This window comes from Oppia nitens, unplaced genomic scaffold, assembly GCF_028296485.1.
Source record: "Oppia nitens isolate AA-2021 unplaced genomic scaffold, nextdenovo-longstitch-racon4-pilon3 scaffold5_pilon_pilon_pilon, whole genome shotgun sequence".
NCBI lineage: Eukaryota > Metazoa > Arthropoda > Arachnida > Sarcoptiformes > Oppiidae > Oppia > Oppia nitens.
Window position 1 is genome coordinate 3,987,005 of NW_026533243.1, and position 26,612 is coordinate 4,013,616.

General features: G+C 20.1%; 1 protein-coding gene across 1 annotated transcript in view; it reads left to right on the forward strand.

The window, feature by feature from the left end:
* Positions 1–4,158: 4,158 nt before the first annotated feature.
* LOC128961521 (potassium voltage-gated channel protein Shal-like) overlaps positions 4,159–26,612 on the forward strand; it is a 53,700-nt gene continuing 31,246 nt past the window's right edge. The window contains exon 1 of the mRNA XM_054307768.1: positions 4,159–5,602. Coding sequence (XP_054163743.1) covers positions 4,485–5,602 — 1,118 coding nt within the window. The 5' untranslated portion in view covers positions 4,159–4,484. The remainder of the gene's footprint in view (positions 5,603–26,612) is intronic.

The window sequence follows — 26,612 nt, forward strand, 5'->3', positions numbered from 1 at the left end:
GTAAATATAAGTAATCATTTCCTTATTTTGTATTTTTAAGTATAAGTTATATCAAGTAACCGAGTGCTCAAATTTATTATTTTAAAAAGTTGAAATAAACAATTTTTCCATAATAATAGTGTTTAATTTTAATTTAATCTATACATTATAAAAATATTTAGGCTAACTTTATCATTTGTTTAATGATAGAATTATATTTTTTTATTATATTATTGAAAACTTATATTTTGTTTATAAATATTTATATCATTATAATGAATATAAAATTAATAAGAATATAGTTTTTTAAAAATATATTAGTTTTTGATAAATTGTAATAAATTCAGATTATTTTTAAATGTTATATTATATATTACAATAAATTTCAATACATACGTATAAAAGATAAACAACATTCAACTAACAATACATATCAGTAATGTTAGGAATTGCAAAAATATAATAATAATAATAACTGTATGATTACTTATGATACATATATGGACAAAAAATGCACATTTCTTATTGTTATATACTCTTATGAATGATGATAATGTTAAATAATCATATTTATAAATACATCATACATTTTAATCATTTAACGCGATAACTAAAATTATCGCAAATATAAACTATTATTTACATATTATATTTGTTATTTTTATTTACAAATAAATCATAATATCATTGTTATAATTTATCATTAACTTCTAAAAGGAGTACAAATCTGAATTCTATACTGAATTCTATATTTGTGTCCGTAAATCCATTTTATAATTTGAAATTTTGACTTCAGATTTGGATAAAACATAAAAATAAGATATAGAGGATGAGCATCAAAATTGTCATATTTATTTAGGATAGGAATGGCGGCCAAAATTAAAATAAATATTTAAAAGTTTAGATTTAGATAAAACATTAAAAAGTAATATTAATTGTTATTAAAAAAGTTTTGTTCTATATCTTAGTCATTTAATACCTTACATGATTTGACACATATATTATTGTTCATTATTAGTGTAATGTAATTAAAAAAGTTATAATATTAAAGAATATTAAAACTTTTATATCATAAATTTATATACAATATTACATGATTTAATAAATCAATTTATATGGAGTTCGTCTGATAATGCTTTCTAGCATTCTCTGCTGGTTTTAATATAAATTGATTTAATGTATTAATTTGCACCATGGTAAATTAGAACTACACAAGAAAGTAAAATCAGTGAAAAATTATTATAAAAATTAAGTTTAAATATCGTTATTACACTAATTTTCTGTAAACTTAGAAATTTTTAGGTTAAATATCAATCAACTATATATTTTTCCTGTCAATGAATTAAATAAATTTAGTTATTTTTAACCAAATCAGATATTATTATATATTCTATGTCAATTTAAACTCCTAATTTAATTTAATATATTATACATTTCTTTATATATTAACTTTATATTAACTATTTATTAATTTTTTTATTTTTAAAACTTTTATTATATCAAGATTCTCGACATTGTTTTAGTTTCTAATTTATTTGTTATTAATGAAAGCTCTCAATTTTTTATAATGTAATAAAAAGTTGTTTTAACAAGTTTTGTAGAAATTTTATATAAATAATAATAATAATTATTATTATATTTTTTAAATATTTATTTTAAAAAAGTTATCAGTTAAATATAATAGATTTTATTTAAAAAAGAAATATACTGTAGTATATAAACAAAAATAATATTATATGAATTATTAACAAAAATCGAGTCTTTTGTATTTTATTAGTTGTATGAATTGCATTAAATATAATTATGTAATGATTTTTGTTTATACATGTATTTTTAGTAAAAATATTTATTACATATACATGTAGTATAAAAATTTGAAAATAATTTTTTACTTGTTTAGAAAATTTTTCATATTTTTAGGAAAATATTATTAGAATAACACTAGTAAATATTGAATTATTTTTAATAATTATATTTTCAAGTACTTAAATAATAAATTAATATTCTAGCTAAATGTAAATTAAGAGATTGACTATTTTTATATTTAATTAGTTATTTATTAAATTATATAAAGGTTTAGTTAAAGGAATCAAAGTTAATTATAAAATTTTGTATAATTTAAACTAATTATTTTAAAAAATGTTATTATAAATTTATAATAAATGTAATAATGTTAATTGTAAAAATTTATTTAAATTGCAAATCTGCATAAATCATTTTGTGTTTGATATACTGTTTTTTAAGTAATAAAATCCAATTTGAATGAATGCATAGATATGTACATTGAATATATCATTATTTATTATTTAATATACATTATGTGAAACAGTAGTCTGAAAATGTATTACATGGAAGTGCTCTTTAAGGGCTGCCGTTTGAAAACATATTGAAAACTTCAAGTGAAACGGTTGTATAGTTTTTACTATACAGTACAGTATATTACCGAAACTGTCGATAAAATTTTCTATTATTAGAAAAGTTTGCTTTTATATCTAATCATATAAATCTATAGCATAAAATTTATTGTGTGTTTTATAGATATATTGTTTTTGATTTATATTAGATCTGAATGTACAACCAGAGGCTGACAGAGAATTAGATATAAATATATAAAACGTAGAAATTTTTATTTTACTGTCAATAAAATTGATTAATTGTTAGGTCAGAAGTTTAAATGAAGTATACACTACTCTAATGTTATATTTGTTTTTTACATTAATATTATATAAAGTATATAAAATGTGCTATACTTTGCAAATATGACACTTATTTACAAGACTAAACGTACAATACTTAGACACTTGGCATTTGTATTAATATTATTATGAATAATATGCACATAAATGTTAATTATATGCTATTTACCTTTAATTTAGTGATCTATCAATTGCTTATGTATTTCACACCTTTGTTTTGCATTATGTAAGCATATAATGTTAATTTATTAAATATTGTATTCAATATATGAGTACTCCAGTGATGTTTCAGTTATTTGTGTTTCAAATCACAATATCTCGTGTTTTGGTTATTAATCGATTGAAAATTGCACGCAATTTGTATTTCAAATGATTTGTTTGCCTTTTAAAAACATATCTCAATCTATATTACACTATATTATCGATGAGTGAGAATATCTGTTATTTTTTGTTGTTGTTTTCAAAACATATTTGTATAACAAAATATTAATATAAAAATCAATACATTTATAATTAGAATTCTATGTTTTTTATATAAAAAATAACTTATTATAAGCTTAAAAGTTAATTTTATTTTTATTATAAAATTTAGGATTATATAGTATTATAATATAATTTATATTACATAATAACTCAAGTTTAATTTAATTATTTATTTTATTTGTATAATACTTGTATTACATTATTGAAAATTTTGATACATTCAATTTAAATATTTTTAAAACTATGTATTATTATGCAAATATATCTGCAATTGATATCTATAATAATAATAATTCATTAAATATTTTCAATAAAATATTGTATTATTGCAAAAGATGTTAATATGTTAAATAGTAATCACTTGTTATAGATTATTGATGTCTCAAACATGATGGAGAAAACATAGAAAGCTATTTATATTTAATATTTTAGGCAAACCTAATGCTAAGAAATAGTATGAAACAATGATTTTATAAAAGAGGGCATAATTTTTCATCTTTAAGAGTATTGTATAAATCATTATTCTTGAACTGAAAGGCGTCTTATATTAAAACAAATCTTCATATTTTATTTCAATATATGTTTTATAATTTATTATTTTATGTTGTTTTTGTTTTTGAATATAACTTAAAATGAAAACCTATTGAATATGGCTATCAATTGCCATCAATGGCCAACCTTTTGGTTGACCTCAAAGACATGAATGACTGACTGGTTGACTGACTTATGATGAGATATACCGTACAATGCATGAAATCTTAAGATTTAATAATAAATGACAGAAATTTGAAAAAATGCAAAATACAAGACAAGACATGAAGAGCTGACAATAATTTTGAGTTTTTTATCACAAAATATCTGATGACTATGAGCTCCCAGTGCTCGTAGTCATAGATACAATGTCTTACGTCATATACACATACAGACACAGTGAGATCTGTAGCACCCGACACATACCATTTGGATACTAACTGTGCTGAGAGAGCACACACACACTGACACAGAGCTCACACACATAGCCATACAAACATTGGATGCGATATATTGTATGAAAGCATTGAGAGATAGAGAAATTGTTGAACGCTTTCCAACTTTTTGCTTATTTTGAGATATGAACTGCCGTTCAGTCAACACAAACACTATTCATGTAGTGAAGTAGTGAAGTAGTGAATTAGTGAACAGTTCTCAAGCACTGGTAGTTCATAGTTGATAAACACACCGACAAATTATTTTTAATAATAATAATTTACACCATTTCCCGGTTACCGGTGGTAACCAATAAAAAAGTACATCTGATAATAACAAACAAGTGGTTCGGCGGCCAATATGGCGTCAGTGGCCGCTTGGCTGCCATTTGCAAGAGCGGCCGCTATTGGCTGGGTTCCCATTGCCAACAATCCATTACCGGCGCCACCCATTTCCCGTCAGTCCCGAAAACGTGAAGACGAAAAGTTTATTATAAATGTGAGCGGAAGACGGTTTGAGACCTGGAGGAATACCGTCGAAAAATACCCGGACACTCTTCTCGGATCAAATGAAAGAGAGTTCTTTTATGATGAAGACTCTAAGGAATACTTCTTTGACAGAGATCCAGATATTTTTCGACATATTTTAAATTATTACCGCACAGGAAAACTACATTATCCTAAACATGAATGTCTAATGTCTTACGATGAAGAACTTGCTTTCTTTGGTATAATACCTGATGTTATCGGCGATTGTTGTTATGAGGACTATAGAGACCGGAAACGAGAAAACGCCGAAAGAATGCTTGACGACAGACTATCGGACAATGAGAATCAAAAGGACGCACCAAAGGGAACAATACGGCAACAGATGTGGAGGGCCTTCGAGAACCCGCACACCTCGACAGCCGCTCTCGTCTTTTACTATGTGACCGGATTTTTCATAGCAGTGTCAGTCGTGGCCAATGTTGTTGAGACAGTTCCCTGTACTCATAAAGATGGTAATCCCGACAATAAAATATCGTGTGGCGATACCTTTAAAGTTGCGTTCTTCTGTTTGGACACGGCTTGTGTTATGATCTTTACGGCTGAATATCTTTTACGTCTTTATGCGGCGCCCTTTCGCTGCAAATTTATGCGCTCAGTTATGTCCGTCATCGATGTGGTTGCTATAATGCCCTATTATATCGGACTATTTATCAAAGACAATGATGACGTGTCCGGTGCTTTTGTCACCTTAAGAGTGTTCCGAGTATTCCGTATTTTCAAGTTTTCCCGTCACTCACAGGGCCTCCGTATACTAGGATATACCCTAAAGAGCTGTGCCTCAGAGTTAGGCTTTTTGGTGTTTTCGCTGGCGATGGCTATTATTATCTTCGCCACAGTTATGTTTTACGCCGAGAAAAATGTCTTCGGAACCACTTTCACCAGCATTCCGGCCGCTTTCTGGTATACCATCGTCACAATGACTACTTTAGGGTAAGTCATGTCTCACATGTTTTTCAACTCTTGTAATCATTATTACCATTATTTATATTATGATTAGTTAATATATTAGTTTTAGTTAATATTTTTATATGCGCTATAATATTGCCAATAAAATAAAATAATTTAAAACGATAATAATGCCAATTATCTCTCAATTAATATTTAATAAACAAGTTTATATCTTTTTTGTTTAATTTAGTTATTTACCGAAACTAACATATTTGAGAACTTTATATATGTATTTATAAGTGTATATACAATATTAGACATTAAATATCTATTTAGGGAATCATAAATATAACAAAACTACATTAATATTGACAAAATATCCTAAATTATTGACAATTTATTGAGTCATTCATACATTGTTTACATGTTTTCCTTTTGTTGCACTCATATTATTGATGTGTTGAAAGACATTTCATAGTGATAGACATGAAACTTCATATAGACATTGATATTACAATGTTTTAATTTATCAATTATAATATTTCAATTTCAACCATGCTTGTTTTTATAAATTATTATGTAAAAACTATAATAAAAATTATTTTTATGTTTAACAAAAAAAAATATTTTTCAAATTTAATTATTTGAGATTAAATGACATGAATTTTATAACTCGTGATATTTGAATACGTAATTGTATTTTACATATTTTGCAATTTAAGCACATTTTGATTTTATTTAAATATCATTTGAATATTACTATTATTATTATTATTATTATTATTATTACTAATGCTTATGTTTCGTGAAAAATATAAATTACAGTTATATTTATTTAAAATATCATAATAAATACTATAAAATAAAGCTTAATACAGTTTATTGAATTTGTTAAAATTATTTTTAAAAGCAAAAACAATTGATATAAATTATATTGTTTGCTATGGATTTACACAATTTTTAAAGACAGTAAACATTATCTATGTTTAATCGGATTAATTTATAAGAAATATGATCGCAATTCTCTTATTCTTAGGAAAACACAAATCATATTTTACAGAATATTCTTTACTAAAACATATCAATATTGTATGGAATATATTGTATGTCAAGAATTTAACTCTTGAATCTTTGGCTTTAAAACGTGAAAAATGACTTTAAATGTGAGCTATTTTTACGCGAAAAGCTAAACACATTTTTAGTTTCATTTGGTTATTGTATGTATTATACAGTTTGTGTGTATAAGAGATGGCACGTAACACACAAATATTTTATGTCTCATTCAATCATATAATATCATTATAATATATAGATATTAGTAACTGAATTCATTCAAAAGTGTAGATATATTTATTAAAATATAAAATAAGTTAAAAATATATACATATTTTTTATTGACGTTTATATTATAAATGTGTATAATTTATCAACGAAGATATATAATTAATAACATGTAAACTATGTTTATTTTATTTAAAAATACTATTTTAAAAGACCTTAAAAACGATGTTTTTTTGGTTCCATAATAATAATGTGAATATAAATATAGTGTACGTATAATACTTTATATTGTTTAATATACTGCACTGTAATTTTAGGTTTGTTATCAATATAACATTTACTTTTATAACAAACTAGTGATAGTACTGTTGTATATAAAATATAAAAAGATTATAAACCAACAAATATTTTAATACTTAAAAAAATTTTAATATTAAGTTCTTTGACTCGAGTATTATATTGTAACATATATACAGTTTATATAATAAATTAAATCACGAGTGAATTATATTTGTCACATAATAAAAATAATGGCATTTTATGCACTCTTATATTATTAGTTTATAATTATACTCTATATTCATATTATATAATATATTGTATATATTTAAACATTAATCCATTTAAAACACTTTCTGTCATCGATAAAACTATTGATTGCATGACTAAAGAAACACATAGTGTGTATGTTTAATATAGTATGTATTGTACATATTGTGTGTGTTTATCAAAATTGTTATATAATATTTGTTATTTAACACATATATGGTGTGCTAGATATGCCATATGTACGCATTTTTTATATATATTAAAGATAGCATATATGTACTTAATAGACCTCTCTCTCTCTCTCTCTCTCTCTCTCTCTCTCTCTCTCTCTCTCTCTCTCTCTCTCTCTCTTGTGTGTGTGTGTTTGTTATGCAATATACAGTATAATATTATAAAAATTTTTATAATAAACACCGTATATAATGTATTTGTTTTTAAGATATACAATGCTTAATTAAATTAAATAGTTTTTAGTTAACAAATTTATGATATTAACGATTTTAACTTAATGTCTATAAATATATTTTAAGTTATATGTTTAATAGACTACAGTATATTTTTATTGTATTGATTATGATCTACTTTAATATCATACTTTTATAATAACAATTTTACTATAAATATCCAAATGTTTTTATGTGTATTAATAAAATCAAAAACAGTATAACATATAAAATATTGTTATAAGAATTCAAATAAAAATGTCTTCCTTTAGTATGTTTTATTAATTTTTGTTTACTTCAATAAGCATATAATATAATTATGAAAAAATATTTTTTAAAAAGTTTTGCTTTTGAAATTATATATTAAGTGTATGGTATCAAAATTTGAGAGAAAGAAAGAAAGAAAGAGAGTAAGAGTGAAAAGAGTGATAAATTACTTTTACTTATGGTATTCACAGTCTTAAGTTACACTCTGATACTGTGTTTTAATCAAATGGATCAACCATTTTATGGTCTCTTATTTCTAATTAAAGCTAAATTTATCCTCTCTCTCTCTCTCTCTCTCTCTCTCTCTCTCTCTCTCTCTCTCTCTCTCTCTCTCTCTCTCTCTTAACATTCTAACTCTTAATCTGATATAATATAATATTTTAGTAAAGAAAGGATATAACACATATAAGAGAGTCGTTGGAATTATGATAAGGTTTTCACACATTATTTTTGTTGTTTTGGGACTAAAACTTTTTTCATGTCATAAATTTACGAGATTTACACACAAAACGATGCTTTTATTGAGAGTTTATATTTCATACACTAACACATACTGTAATACAATGTACACATAAACATACAGTTATAGATATTACTTACAAATCATAAATATACCTTATGTTTGTACATTGAAATAAATAATAACTAAATGAGAAAAAAGTCCGGAAATGAAAATCGGAAATTAAGGTATAGTTAAACACTTAAGATTATAGAAATGCTAAACAACTTATAATTGTCTTATTATAAAACACACCTAACAGACGTCCATACATTTTTTTATTATAATTAAAAAACAATGACAAAAACGTAGACCATTTGTTATGTAAATCTTATAAGTTATAAAACTTTTAAAATGTATTTTTGTGTAATCATTTTATAATTTTATATTAATTAAATGATAAAACATTTATTTTTGGACATTTAATTAAATATTAATATAATTTTATTTTTTTATTATATAAGCTTGAGTATCAATAAATATTTAATAATATTGTCGAGTAAACAATAAAATTATAATTTTTTAAATAATTAGTTTTAATAAGTTTTACATTTAGCTATATTTTAAATATTTTTTTTGTTTATTTATTATTTTATTGATTCTCTCTTTCTTTCTTTCTCTCTCTCTATTTGTTTGTTTGTTTCTTTTTTTCTTATTCACTCACTCACTCACTCACTCACTCACTCATTCATTCATTTACTCATTTGTTCATATAATATATCTAATGTTTTTATCAGATTATTTTAAATAAATATTTTAGATATGAGAATATTTAATATAATTTTAAAATATTATTATAAATGTATTATATAAGCTTTGCTTTAGATTTACAGTTGAGTGAACTTAAACATTGAATTTATCAAATAATTTCAATTATTGAAATTGTTAAGCCGTTCTCTTGTCTAACAATAGACTTATTTTTATAATTATATCATTAAATGTAATATAAAGTTATAATAAAAATAATAATATAAAATATTGATTAGACATTAATATTTCAATATATCTTCAATAATTCAATAATTTATAAAATAATTCAAATTTTCATAAACAAAAACATTTTAAGAATATTTATATTTTACAAATTATATATTAATAATAATATATATTATAATATATTATAGTAATATTAAAATTTTAAAATATAGAATATTGTAATTAAGTAAATAGTTTTTATTCTTAATTATTAAGATTATTTCTATCAATATATAAATAAATTTGTTTTTCAGAATTTAATACTATCGTTAGTAATTTATCTGAACTTTTGACATTTTTGAAATTTATAAAATAAGTAAATTTTTATATTAAATATTAAATAATATAAATATAACAACTCAAATATTAATAAATGTGACCGAGTATGAAGTGCTAAGCACAGGGATATTGTTTAAATTTGTTTGCAAATAAATCTCATATTTAAAATATTTTATCACTTTATTGCTTTTTAGGTCTTTATTTATTTTAAAGTTTTATTCTTTATATGTGTTAATTTAGCTATAAATTATCTATTTGTTTATATAATTAATTAATTTCGCATTTGATTATAGTGAAATAAATAAATTTTTATAGTATAAGATTTAATAAAAATAACAACAACAAAACTAATATAAGACACAAAAAACACTAAAACAGCAATAAAACGTTTTTAACTTATAATATTTTAGAACTTTAACAGTTAGGAGTAAACAATAAAATCATAATATTTAATTTGATTTAATAAAATTTTTAAAAATAAAAAAGTTTTAAAAATGTAAAATATATAAATAATTTTTATAAGTACAGTATATATATATACTATAAATATTATATTATTATAGATTAGTTTCAACTAAAGTACTCGTAGAGTTCATTTAAAATAATAATTTAAAATAATATTTAAAAAGGTTAATTAAAAAATTAATTATAAAACAATAAAAAACAAAATAGATATCATTATATTAAATAAAAATAATTATTCACTATTATAGATATAAAAATAATACAAATGTTATAAAATAATTAAATTTAAGCTAATTAAATATTAAAATTATAATAAACAAATTATTATTACAAAATACTATATATATTAAAAAACAAATCTAATGTAATAAAATAAAATATAAAATTATTGCATATAAATTTATATGTTATTAAATTAATTATATATTTAATATTAATTTCTAATGTGTTATTAATGTATATTTTATAAACTAGATCAATTGCTTTAATTTTTAAAAATGTAAAATTAGTTTTTAGTGATAATTTGTGAAGATTTTTATTATAACAGAAAATATTTAAATTGAATATATAATTAAAAATATATTTTTAATATATTGATTTGTTTTTACTCTATATTTTATATGAATGGTTAATTTATTTAATAGACACAAATATGCTTTACATAATTAATTTTAGACATTTTTATAAAAAATTATTATTATTTATATGATATAAAATGATCTGATGGTCACTATCATAGTTAATAAAAAACAATTCAATTATTTAAATATGTTTATAATTTTATTTTGATAGAAATTTCGAATTTTTTGATTTTAATTATTTAGTAAAATATCAAAATGGGTTTTAAAAAATATACAATGAATGTTAATAAAAATGCAATATGTATAATAATGTATAACGTATAATACATAAAATATGTATAACGTTTTATTTATAATGTTATAAATTGTGTATAAATTAAATTAAAATGAACACAAATACCACATAAATAATAAATACAATATTTTTATGGATAATGTATTACATATATGGAAGCAAATGTTATCTCATTTCTTACAAATATACAGTAAAATTCTTAAAAATATTTTTCATATAAATTAATAGAAAAGTAATTGACAACGAATTGAGTTTTGTTTATAAATACTTTAAATGTTTTTTTTAGTTGCCATAACTCATCTCTCTCTCTCTCTCTCTCTCTCTCTCTCTCTCTCTACTGTGTGTCTGTCTGTTTGCCTATCTATCTATGTGTATGTGTGACACAATCATATAGTGACTCATTGAAGACATCATACAAACACTTAGTGCTTGAAGTGAATCAATAATTTCTAGAACCCGACAATTCATTAGAGATGGCATAAAGCGAGACTCAGCACTAGTAGTACAACACACCGACACAACAAATCAGTGCACCACAAGCATAGGCTTTACTAAACACAAGTATACTGTTTGTATGTTTGAGAAAACTCTTATGCCGTACGCCTCAAGTATTTTATTTTCATATCATTTGATATATGAGAGACAACACTAAGAAGCGAACAAAATTTTAATCATTTATTTCTCTATTTTTTGCAATTTTTTGCTTTTCTTTTGTTTTACGATTAATACAGTTAATTGTTAATACAATTAATATTATTTATTTTTATTAACAACTAAGGTTTATAAATAAATGTTACATACGTTAGATCTTTATATAATATTGTATATTATACAATATATTATTATAGTTTGTACATAAATATACGATAATGAATATAATTATTAGATATAAAATAATATATTTAAAATGTAAATTTTCATTTAATTATATTTTGACATTATATGTTTTTATAACATGTTTTACGAGCTATGAATTTGTTTTTTAAAAAATAATAATTTATACAATGTTTTAAATATAATTCAATAAAATATTACAATTTGGTGCAAAAGTTGTATAAAAGATAAAATGTGAAAATATACAAAAAGAAAATATTCAGTAAATTATACTATTTATTACAGAAAAGTTATTGAATAGCGAAATGTGTTTTAATCAAGTTTTAGTTGCAATAGTTATGAGCAAAAAGAGTTTATAATAAAATTGAAATAACATTTTTTCAATTTCTTCAAATATCTTTTATATTATTGTTTTCATATTAAGTTTTCAATCAAATTGCATTACTTTTTTACCTATAATATACTGTATGCTAGTGTTGTTATTTTTGTATCTTGTGATTTAATTTGATTTTTGTTTTTATATCCATGTATTATATTAGACTAAATTTCAGGGCATAACCACTGGTATATAAAAAAATATATTTATATAGTATAACTTGCGATTTTCAACATATATGCTATCAACAAAAAACTATCAAAAAACAGTGGATTTGTTTGTTTCCCACAATATCTTATATATTTATATTTAGTATGTCTTTTGATTGGTTAGGAACCAAATAACAACAATAACAACAACACAATGGATCACACAATCAATTGTATGGACATAGGATATCATCGATTTCCGATTCAATGTCTGTCCAATACATTTATAGTTGTCATCTAAAAAATAATTTTATTAAACATGACATTACTTTATATATATAATGATATACTGTATATATATTTAATAGAAATGTTTTTGTGAGAACTCTTTTACTGTATTTTCTATTGAAATATGGTTTTTGTGTTTTTAAGATAAACACTATTTGTTTAAATTCTAAAATTATTATTAAATAGTGTCGGTGTATAAAATAAATATTTGCAAAATATTAATAATTTTATTTAAATAAATATTTATTATAAAATATGTACCAAAAATAAATTTTATTTGACAAAAACTAGTTATAATTAAAAATATTCTACTTATAATATCTTTTAAAAGCAAAACAATTATATATAAAATAGAATTATCTATTTATATTATTCAGTTTATATATACAGTATATATCAATTTTAAATACAAATAAGATATAAATTTTTTTTGGCATTTTGTAAATATTTGACAGCTTTAGAATATATTTAAAATTATATTAACTAAAAAATAATAATAAATTGATGACAAAACTATAAGATATTGTATAACTATACTAAATAAAAAATATATATCTAAATCACATAATGTGATATTAAGACAAATAGGAAATTTATAAATTCTATAGGTTTAATAAAATATTGAGATTTACTCAGTAAGTTAGTTCATGTAGTGTATGTATGTATGTATGTATGTGTGTGTGTGTGTGTGTGTGTGTGTGTGTGTGTGTGTGTGTGTGTGTGTGTGTGTGTGTGTGTGTGTGTGTGTGTGTGTGTGTGTGTGTAATCGGAAGCAAATTTTGAAAACTGGTTCAAATAGATAAGTAAGACATGTCTGTCATAAAAGCATATATAAGTATTAGTAAAGTTTAAAATTGTTTGTCACTTGATTTTGTCGACCAATAACACTACTACTGTAGTCGTCTTTTTGATTATTATATACTGTAAGAGTGCAGTATATGTTATACAATAATACTGAGACTAAATCTATGGATAATAGATAAAGACTGAAAACAAAAACTTAATAATATAGCAAATATTTTATAAGTCAAACAAAGATATAAAATCAAAATGAAAGAGAAATAATACAAACATCACATACACACACATAGAAAGAAAGAGATAGTTGTTACTAAAATAATTGTATGTTTGTAATTGAAATATATTGTTTATTAATATTAAAAATAGAAATATATAAAAATTAATAAAATTATAATAAATTAAAATAATTGTGATTATTGCAAACAAAAATTTTGAAACAAAAATTAGCATAGTACATAGTTAGCATAGTCATATAAATTTACATTATACTGTATTTGGAATATAAATATATATAAATTTATTTATTTATTTATCGTTTAGTTGTTTTTGACTTCATTTAGTGATCACTAAGAAAATAATTTTATTTATTTAATATAATATATTTGTGTAGACAAATATTATTAACAGTTTATGATTTTAAAAAATCTAGTATTGATATATTATACAAATTAATTACTTTATAGCTTTTATGAAGCTGTCTCAGATTTTTAAAATCAATTTATTTATTATAAAATAAGATTTAATTGTTATTGATTTGTTTGATTTATAAGAAAAATTAATTTATAAATAATTTATGACTTCAAAAGTAATAATGAAAATATCTACTAAAAATAGAAATTTATATGTATAATATTTTAAGAAATTTTATTGACAAAAATAATTTTAATTGCATATTAATACTTTTATGTTCTGCAATCTTATATTATATTTATATTATAATGCCTTATAAATATCAATTGCTTATTTATAAAAACACAAATTTAATTACTTATTATACTGTATCTAAATGTTACATAAGAGCAAATGGTATTCAATATCATTTAAAGTTTGAATAATCATTTACGTTGATTTTATTTTTAAATAATTATATAAAAAAATTTAAGTTAAGTATTATAAAAGTAATTAAAGTTAAAAAATTGTTTATTTCATTTAAAAAACAACAATAAAGTTTAAGATATTAGTTTAGTATATCGTATAGAAATATATATAATTTGTTGTATTAAACTAATGTATAAAACATACTGTACTGTATGAGCATTTCATTAATACATCTTTTATTTAAACTTAATCTAAATTACTCAAAATAAATAAATAAATTTATTCTTTATTAATGTTTATAAATTGAAATACTTGATAAAATTTATAATTTAATATATTTTGATTTATTATATTATCGTTTTATTATTCATAGTGTTATAAACACAATATATGATAAATACATATAATTTTTAATAATTATGATGACTGCTTACAAAAAGTGTAAAACTATTGCAATAAATTCTACAGAAGTGTTATATACATATCAATATTTGAAACAAATAATGAATATTTATATAATTTGCATTATTTAATTTAATCATTTACCAAAAAATAAAAATATTTATCTATAAGAACTTTATTTCATAAATAATAATTATTATTATTTCATATTCAAAAGATAAAAATATTAAAAAAAAGTATTATACATTTACATTTTAATTTAAGATAACAAATTAAAGATTAAGCTATTTTTTAAAAACTGTAAATCAAGTGAAAGATTAAAGTATAAAATAAATGCAATTTTCATTAGTTAATTCAAACTATAAATTTATATATTATTAATGGTTTGGAGAAATCCTTAATAAATACATAGTGTCTTATAATGTGATGGATAAGCGCGCAAACAATCCATTCACTAATTATTTAACGATAATATATTTAAGAAATGAATTACAATTCAATTGCATAAAATAATTGTGACATTTACTCAATTCAGGTTATAAATCAATTAGTTTATAATTAAAAAATGATTTTGTTTTTATTAAAAAATATATAATAATATTTTATAATATTTTAATATATAAATAATTGTTTGAAACAATACTAAAGCAACAGTATTTAATGGCCAGAAATTAATAATCATTTTTTGTTTAAGATATCAACAAATAAGTAGCCGTTTATCTGAATATTGTTTTTCATTTATTTTTGTATTTATATATAAATTCTTATTAAACTAATGATGTCTTAATGATCTCTTAAAATAAAGTGCAAATCATCCCATTGTGCAAATCAAACAACAAAGTACAGTCTAATTGTGAAAATCAAATAACTATTTTATTACATTAAATATGTTATAATAAAAAAATATCAACAAAATTATATTTTCCAATTTATTATTTTATTTTTTGTTTTTTATATAGTATGTTGATGAATATCACTCAAATAATATTATTTTTTAGTTTATAAATCTATTCACTCAAAATTGTCCATTTAAAAGTTATATTTATATTTGTTTTAAAAACTATCATTTAAATTAATTTTTAATATATTATATAAAAGTCTATATTATAAAAATATTTAATACAACTAACATATTACTGTATTTTAAATAACTCTGAGCTCAAACTGCAATGTTTTTACTTAAATATAACCAATTTATCTATTTTTATAAATTTATCAGTAGTTGTGTAAATATCATAAAAACTGATATATTTTCTAAAAAAATTAAAACTACAATAAATATGAATAAATAATGATTTGAGAAAATAATACATTAAGTTAAGAAAAAGTATGCAAAAATGTTTTACAAATTTATTATTATAGTTTATCATATATTTTTAGATATATTTTATAGTACAGCCCTTAACTATTTGATATGACTAAAGTTGGCAAAAAAAAGAAATTTCTATCTATGGGATGCCCATGGTTAATTTCATTGTCTAGATATTTGTTATCTTATAATAAGACATTATAATTACAAATAATAACTAAAAATATAGTTGAATTATGACTATTTTATAAAAACAATAATTATAATTAGATAATTATATTAATTTAATATATAAGGATCCCATTTGTAGTGTACAGTATATCAATCTCATGTATCATTAATATGTAGTGTAAATACAGTAATGCAGTACAATGGCTATAGCCTATAGATATGGGGATCACATAGTATATATTTAATAAAGTAAATTTTATATAAAAATATATTTCTGATAAATCTACTAGAAATTTTCTCAAGGAAATTTCTATTTGCTCATCTCTAGATGTGACAAATGTTTATATTGTTTACTATTTTTGTGTATCTTTTGTTTTCACCTTATTTTTCAACTCAAATAAACTTCGTATTTGAATAATATTTATCATAAAAAGTGAACCAATTGACTAATTTTAATAAATGCTTTAAATGAAATATTAAGTTAAAAAATTTTGTGCATTTATTATATTTTAGTAAATTATTGTAAATCACTATTTATTTATGTTTATACATAAATATAAGTTATTTTAGTAGTAATAGTAAAATGTTTATCAAATAGTGATGAGAAAGCAATATTATAAACATCTATCACTGATATGAGTTCAAAGACATTCAAACACTATTGAAATGAAATTTATGTTTGACTTCAAGACATTCACAATTATTTCTAACTATATCTATATATAAATATACAGATATACTAATACTTATAGACACTATAAATACTATATATATATATATATATATATATATATATATTTATTGAATTCTTTGCTGAATCGACTCTATTAGAAATGTTGAGAAATAAAAATAAATTACTTTTAGCTAATATATAGTCTGTTGTCCACAAATCAGATCATATTTCTTATTTTCACTCAATTTATATCTCTTTTTCTTTGTCTTTGTCTTTAATTGTCTTATTCTTCTATTAACTGTTAGTCATCACAGATGTGATCATCAATTTGTCAATCAAATCAATTTATTATTTTCAACTATAATCAGTATTTTTTCATTTAAAACAACTGCACATATTTACACATAAAACTTTGTGATAACTTCCACACATTTGTCCACTTATGCAATAATAGTGTCATCACTCTTAACTCGTTAACCACTTAGTAAAAAATGATATAAAAGTGAAATGTTATGTAAAAAAAATTATATAATACAACATAATATTTTGAAGTAACTTATGTTTCATTATTATACCTCCGAGTTATATCTTAAATAACTTTAATTTTGACAAAAAGTAAACTTGGAGATAATTTAACAATACAGTATATTATAAGTTTTAATCTATATGTTTTACTTTATAATTTTATTCATATGATTTATTATAAATGTGTATCTAAATATAAAATTACATAATTAATAATATTATAAGTATCAAACAAAACTTATCATAAATATAGATTGAATAAACAATTATTATAGATTTGTAAATTTTAGAGCCATGACATGTATATTAATGTATTTTATTTATATTTAATACTTTACATGTACTGTATTTTTGTATGTTTGCGATATTTTTCATTTATTTATTGACACTATTGTGTACATCTATTTACACAAACCCGTATACATTAGTTAATATTTGCATTATTTATAATACAAATTATTAATGATGTAAAATATACGATATTTTTGAATAGAGGTATTCAAATGATCTCTTGACTCTATTAAAGTAATATTTTTATAGTAAATTAGAAATTGATGTTGATGAAAGTTAAATATTATTAAAAATTACACTTTTATGTTTAGATGCAAATTAGTTTTTAATTTATGCTATAAATTATCAATTTTTGTTCTATATATTTAAAATTCTATTTAATTTAATTAATTTTGTTGATTACATTTACTAATCATGAATTACCAAAAGTCACGAAAATGTATTTTGACACTTATCACAAGTTTTCATTAATTGTTTTGTAGTTATAGCTTAATAACAAGTTTTCTTATTTTAATATAATTTGTTTATGTAATTAATAAAATTAATTTATATATTGGAATTACTAAAACTGTAATAATTATTGTTAAATAACTTAAATATTTATTAATTAGATTAATTATTTTGATGTATCAAAGCTGTTTCCACTAAAAATTTAAAAATTATTTTTTAAATTGAAAATATAATAGAAACTAAATAGTACAAAAATGATATATATATCGAACATGCATATTTATAAGCTATTGTTAATATAATATATAATAATACAATTTTATATCATAATTCCAATATTTAAATTAGATTTTATATGTAATAAAGAGTTATTTTTCCAATATATTAATAATATTATTTCAACAATAGTATTATATCAATACATTTTAGTTTTATATAAACTTAAATTAAAATTTCGAATTATTTTAAAATAAGAAAAAATGAAATCACTAATAATATATTGTTTGTACATATTTAGTAACCAATGATAAAATTTTGAAATTAAAGTAATGTTTGAAGTAATGACTGACTTGTGAGCAAACTCTTTCAATTTCTCTCTCACACATTGAACGAGTGCATAACTATACTGTTTTTGGACGGCATTTACATTGAATACTTAGACACAATATAAGCAATATCTGAATTATATAACAAAATTATAGAGAGTATGCAGCCATACATACATACATACATTCATACAATCATATATACAGTGAGAGAGTGCCGACTCTTCCGTTTTCAATGTCTCACTGTATGCACACTCTCTATATAGTAGTGACTGAATATGTGCACAAAAAACAGTGAACAGTATTATATTAAATGCTATTTTTAGTTCACCAGCCTTTCAATGCCATCAGCATTGCAACCATAAGTACAGTATATGCTCGGTATAAATAATGTATAGTTTTTTATGAAAAAACATATATATATATATATATGTGTGTGTGTGTGTGTGTGTAAAACAAATACAAAGCAAAACATTAGATATGTTACCATATTTGCAATGTTATTATATTTATACTCTATTTATTTTACAATTAATCTCATAACAAATGTTTATATATATATATATATATTTATATAGTTTAGTCAATAATAAAAATATTGCATTTTATATATTTCAACTAATATTTTTATAAATTTTTTAAATATTTAAAATAATTATTGTTATTATGTGATGAACACAATAAGAACACTAAAAAGAAAAATTAGATGAAAATGATTGCATTTTAGTAAATAATTATTTTTTCATTTAAATAAGATAGACTCTACATTATTTTTTAAAACTAATTCTTTACAGATTAATAAAGTAATGTTTAAATTTTATATCATGTAAAATATATTAAATAAAAATTAATTTTAATTGAGATTTCAAGTGTATAATACTTACCAAAATCTTTTAATTTCTCTGTTTTCTTTAATATTTAAAAATATTTATTTTTTTTATATAAATATATTTTAGTTGTGTTTATTATTAAAATGGAGAAACTTAGCAAATTTAATAATATTATTATTTACACTTTAGTGCATTTATTTCTAGTATTGTAGTGTAAACTTCAGTAAAATATGTTATACTATAATATTTACAACAATTTTTGTGTCATAAGATATGCCATTTTTAGTATAAAACATCTAAATCTAACATTAATTGTATTTTATGTTAGACTTTACGGCACTATTTTTTTGTGTCTGTATTGACATGAAGTACCCTTTCAGGTGCTCTCTATTAATGCATTGTTTATTGTTTTACAGCAATCGTTAAAGTGTTTGCCATAAAAGCAAACAACAAAAAACATCTAAATTTAAGACTTAATTATTGATTTTATACATTAAATTGTTATAATTCACACTTCATTTAATTGTTAAATGAAAACTACGACTACATGAGTATTCTTATACTTGTTTCGTTAATTTTCATAATATTTCTAATGAATTTTAAATTTAATTATTAGGTTAAAACCACTATAGTATAGCCATTTACATAATGAAATTATTATTAATGCATTTAAATTACTTTATATTTGTTAGTAAATTATTTTCTCTTATAAATAATTTAATGTTTTTAATTGTAGACGAAGTGAGTTAAGCTTTAATACAATTTATAAAAGAAAATTTATATTTAAATTTAAGTTTTTAAAGTTAAATCATATTTATATATGCATTTAGTAAATAGAATTAATTTTTATGTATAAATAAATATTTGATAAAGTATCATAGATAATTTAGATAAAACATATGTCAAAATTATTATTAGTATTATTAATATATAAATTATGGATCAACTTTCATATTTACTTATTGGTAATTTTGTGTCTATGTATTATTGATATTCACATACTGATGAATAAATTATATTTATAAAAGTTTATTATTGATAATAAAGATCCAATTGAAGGATTATATCAAACAAAGTCAAGTTATATCATATATTTTACATTTGCTAATGCATACATAAATAATATATTAGTTTTTATTTGTTAATGTTATTATAATTATTGTTAATCTTATTTAGAAAAATTTATTGTAAAATTTAATGTTTTTAAATTACGGGATTTTGTATAGTTAATTTAGTTTGGTATTTAGTTATTTATATTTTTAAAATCATAATTTATTTTACAAATGATGCAAACTTTATAAATATTTATAAATGAAAATACTTTATAATACAAGCATTTAAAACATATTTATTCATAAGAATCAATGTTTAGTTACACATTATATGGCATATAATCTATGACTTGTAGACCTAATCATAAAGATTTGAATTCTTATTGTAAATGCAATCAATGTATGCACTAATTCAGTGATAGTTCAAAATAATCAGATACTCATCAATATTTGGTTATTAACCAAATGTCATATTGAAGTGTTGGACTCAATTTTAATACTCATTGATACTATATATACAGTAATAACAGATGTTTTACTGATTTTACTATTAAAACTTTATATTTTGTATTCACTTTGGGTTCACTTAAATGAAATTATAAATAAGTTGAAAATAAAGAATTTAATGAACAAAATGTGTGATATATGACAATATGTTTTGTTTTCCGTTTGCATATAAAACAATAGTTTTATTTAACTAAAAAATAATATATAATTTATTTTAAATTATAAAGTATAAATATTTTGAATACTCAAAAATTTTAATTTATTTTGGAATATCTAAGAAGTATATTACTATGACTTTAAAGTATACTATATTTATTTTAGCTAAATTCTCAATCATTAACATAGATTTTAATTGATTTATAAATTCAAATCAATTAATGACTATATTTTTGCTGTATTTAACATAAAAAACAATACTTGATAAATACATATTATTTACTATGTAGTACTTAGGTACAATTTTAGATATAATAATCAATCTATAGTTTGATATGACATACAGTTTGTATATGTATATATGTTATTACAATAAAATATTTTATGACTGAATAATTAATTCACTTTTACTTGTTAATCATTGCATTAGCATATAATAAATATATGATTAAATCTATATTTATGTACAAAAATTTGCCACAAAAAAACCGTGAGTACATGCAAAGTATATAAGCTTTTAAATATTATTTTATCAGCCGGTAGTTAGAAAATATATAATATTCAATAAATATATATATATATTTTATATTATTTTATATTATATATTTTATATTATATTATATATATATATATTCAAATACATTATGTGAAAAATATTGGGTCATAGCAATAGAATATATATATATTACAAAATAAAAAATAGATTCATAATATAATATTTAATAAAAGTATGTTCACTCACTTTTTATATTTTATGGTAACTTTTGAAACATAAATTAATAAATGTAATAATAATTATTTTTTAATAATTGGAAGTAACAAATGATAAACTTGGATATTATTTGTTTACTAAATATAAATGTAAATATTTGAAATGTATAATAAAATATTAAACAATTTCGATTATATTAGAATAGCACTATTGATAATACAATATTGTTGAGTATATTTATATAATATTATAATATAATCTAAATATAGTAAAATAATACAATAAATTGTAAGCCTTTGTCTTTTAAAGACAACTAACCTTTTATTTTACTACAACGGATCAGTAATAACGATATGTTTATTAAAATGGACGCTAAAATACAAAATATTGGGAAAATTTATTAGTATTATTATTAATTATTTACTAATTAATAACAACTATTTTTATTAAAAACGGATATTTACAAAATATAATTTATTTGTATATTTATTAGTTACATTTAAATTTTTATATAGCTTTTACCAAAATAAATTATTTTAAAAAATATTGATGTAGAGTATTATGTAATTATTAACATAATGTAATTTTACATTATAATTAATGTATATAAATTCAGTTATTTAACTACTATTATTCAATTATTATTTAAAACTAAAATTGTTTTATATAATAATTCAATAATTTTATTTAAAAATTAATGTTTTGGTACATCGCTTTTTAATAATAATAATAATAATAATTTATTATTACACATACTTATTTTAATCTTAATTATTATAATATAATATTATATTAAAATATGTAATAAAATGATATTTTTGAGCAAATTTTAGTTATAATTTACATATTAAATAAAATTTAGATAGTTAACAAATGTTAATAATATAAATTAACCAATTTTTATTGCAAATATATAAACTAAGTTAATATTACTTAATTCATTAATAATTTTATAAGTTACAATAAACATATAAAACATTAAATAATTCAAATTTTCAAATATCTTAATATAAATTTAAAATTATTATTTTAAACTAATTTACATTACATGAATTATATAAATACAAAATATTAATATATAATTATTTTACATAAATTGGAGTTTTAATTTAAAATTATTATTATAATAAAATTTAAAAATGTGTAAAAATAAAACCCTATTTATAATTAAACATAATATTTGAATTTTGATTTCAAACAAAGCGATCTATAAGAATGACCTTTGAAAATGTCATCATTATATGTATTGTAATGCAAATACTATATAATTTTATTGATTAAAACCAATGTTAATAAATGCAATGTATATGTAACTAAACATTAATATTTACATAAACTCTAAAATTTGAAATAAATTGATTGTTATTTTATAATAATATTTAAAATACTGTTTATAATTTAAAAAGATTATTAAAATTAATTTTTAATTTTATTTTATTAGCATGAATTTTATTATTTATTTATCTATTAAATAATTTATTACTAATATTATTTATATTTAAAATACTCTTAGTTTATTAACTAAGCTGTTATTTATGTATTCTGTAAATAAAAAATAATAATAATAAGACATATATTAATACCTTATTTATGAATAATATATTTTTGTTATAATATCAGTGCAATCATTATATTCTTATTAATTAATTCGATAGTAATGTAATTTTCATTGAAATATACAGTACAACTCCGTGTTCATATTAATTACAAAAAAATAAAAAATGTTTAGAAATATGTTTTACATTGTAAAATTTACAGTATATTTAGTAACAGTAATGGGATAATATATACAGCAATTATATTTATAATCTATTATATATTTTTGATATATGCTGTATATATAGCATGAAATAATTTTAATTTATTTAATACAGTATATACTGGAATTAAAATCAGAAATTAATGTAATCAAGATTTTGATAAAAAATGAGTATAGTTTTATTTATAATATAAAATACAATTTGACCTCAAATACTCAAATACTCAAATAAACTAATAAAACTTTTATTCATTTACTGCCTTATCTATTATAACCAGACTTTGAATTTTTGTTTTTTGAATTATAGTTTATATTGTAGTTATTGTAATCAATTGAATTGAATTTATAATTAACTATTTACTATACAGAGGAAAGTTAGTTACCGTTCAGAGCTTTACATTTTTGAATTAACAAAACCATAATCTATGAACAATTATTTGCAACAATGAAAATGTTGTGACATTTTTTTATACAATGAAAAAACATCGACACGTTATCGCAAAAAATTATATAATATTAAGCTTAAGGTAATTAAAAATATGAATATTATTATTATTGACAAAAAATTGAAAATTTAGTGAAAATCAGTGTAATTTTAAAAAAAAAAATAAATTAAATTATATAATTAGTGATTGATATTTGTGAATATTGTATGAAATTAGAAACAATAGTTAAATATCATTATTAATGATTAGTAATTTATTTTAATGATTAATGTTTTTCACATTACATAAGAAAAATCAAAATATTAATTAACATAATATCTCATCGATCAATGATTACATGAATTTGAGTGTAACTTTGATTAATACAATATATGATAGATTTGTGGTTCATTGCAATCCATTTATTATGAGACATCAAACTAACCAATGGTTTATTGCTATTTCCACATAAAACATGTCTTAAGAACTGATTTATTGAACAAATGAGTTACTGTTGTAATACTAATACATGAGTGAAGATGTTGTGAGAAACAACACAATTATATTGAATAAGTGTTGTCGACATAAATATACTTTTATCTCAATAATGTATAATTAAACATCGTTTTGCATTTATTTATTTAATTATATAATTACATAAAATATTTTCTTAAAATTTATTAATATTTCTACATTTTTACACAAATAATTGTTAAAATATAGACAATATTTTATAGAATTATTTAATGCACGTATAATATTGTATTTTTAAAATAATAAATATATATATATTTAACCAAATGGATATTTTTAAATGTATAAAATAGTTAATAGTGTTTATGTTGGAAAATCAACATAAAATCATACGTGAATAATATTAATCATATGCATAAACCTTGGATACAACTGTATATACACAAGAGATTAATATCAATGATAATTTATATATAATTTTAAATAAAATGCATTTATACATAAATATGTGACATTATATGGGCGTATATATGATATAATATATCATTATATAGGGCTAATATGGTCTTCATAATTGAGACTTTCAATAAAAATACAACTTTAATAGATTATAATAGATTGTGTTCAACACTGGGATGTGTTTATTGTAATAGTTTTGTCACCGACACAAAAGTCTAGTTATTTAATACATTAAACAATTTCTATTGAATTGTGTCACGGCTTACATGTGCACAACAATAGTTAAAAATTAAAATTAATTTTAATCAATTCAATTTATTTTATACACTCAAAATTATTAAATAACATCAATAAAGTTTAGTACACAATAATAATATAGAGTTATATACTGTATGTTTAACACTAAATTTTTTTTATGTATTTCTATCATCATATGTTGATATTAAGAAATGTATTGATATTTACTGTATATTAATAGATAGATATATAGTATATATATTCAATAAATCATATTTTTATTATATTACATGATTTTTATATGTTGTTATTTTTAAATAATGTTTATACAGTATAATATACAGTATGTATTAAATCAATTTAATAACTCTGAATTACTACTGTATTATAAGTCGTAAGTCGTGCGATGTTTTATTTCTAAGAAAAAAAAACAATAAAATAAATTAAAATAAAATAAAATAAAATAAACAGTTAAACTAAGATTTGATATCTATTTGAGTTAGTATTAGTAGGTTTTGTAGATCTCATAGATACTGTCCGACACACGTATTGATTAAACCGTTTAATTCCCATTTCAAAAGTTAACTCAAATAAATGAGTGTTTTGTATAACAAGTTGAAGGTTTTTTCCTAATTGTGATGTTTTTGGCCACAAAAAAACAATAACAATACACATACATTACATAAATATATTCGGTATACTATACAGTATATATTTATTTTATACAAACTATATTGAAATGTTTGCCCTTAATCTTCATATAAATTATTTAGCTTAAATTTATTTACTATAACGCAAACTTAATTGATTTTCCCAAATACATAGTATCTATAAATAAAATCTTAATTGAATCGTAAGAGCTTTGAACTAACCAGATATATGAACTTTATTATAAATAAATTTATATTTTTTCTTAATAAAATTTTTTGAATAAATTGAAAAATACTTATTATAA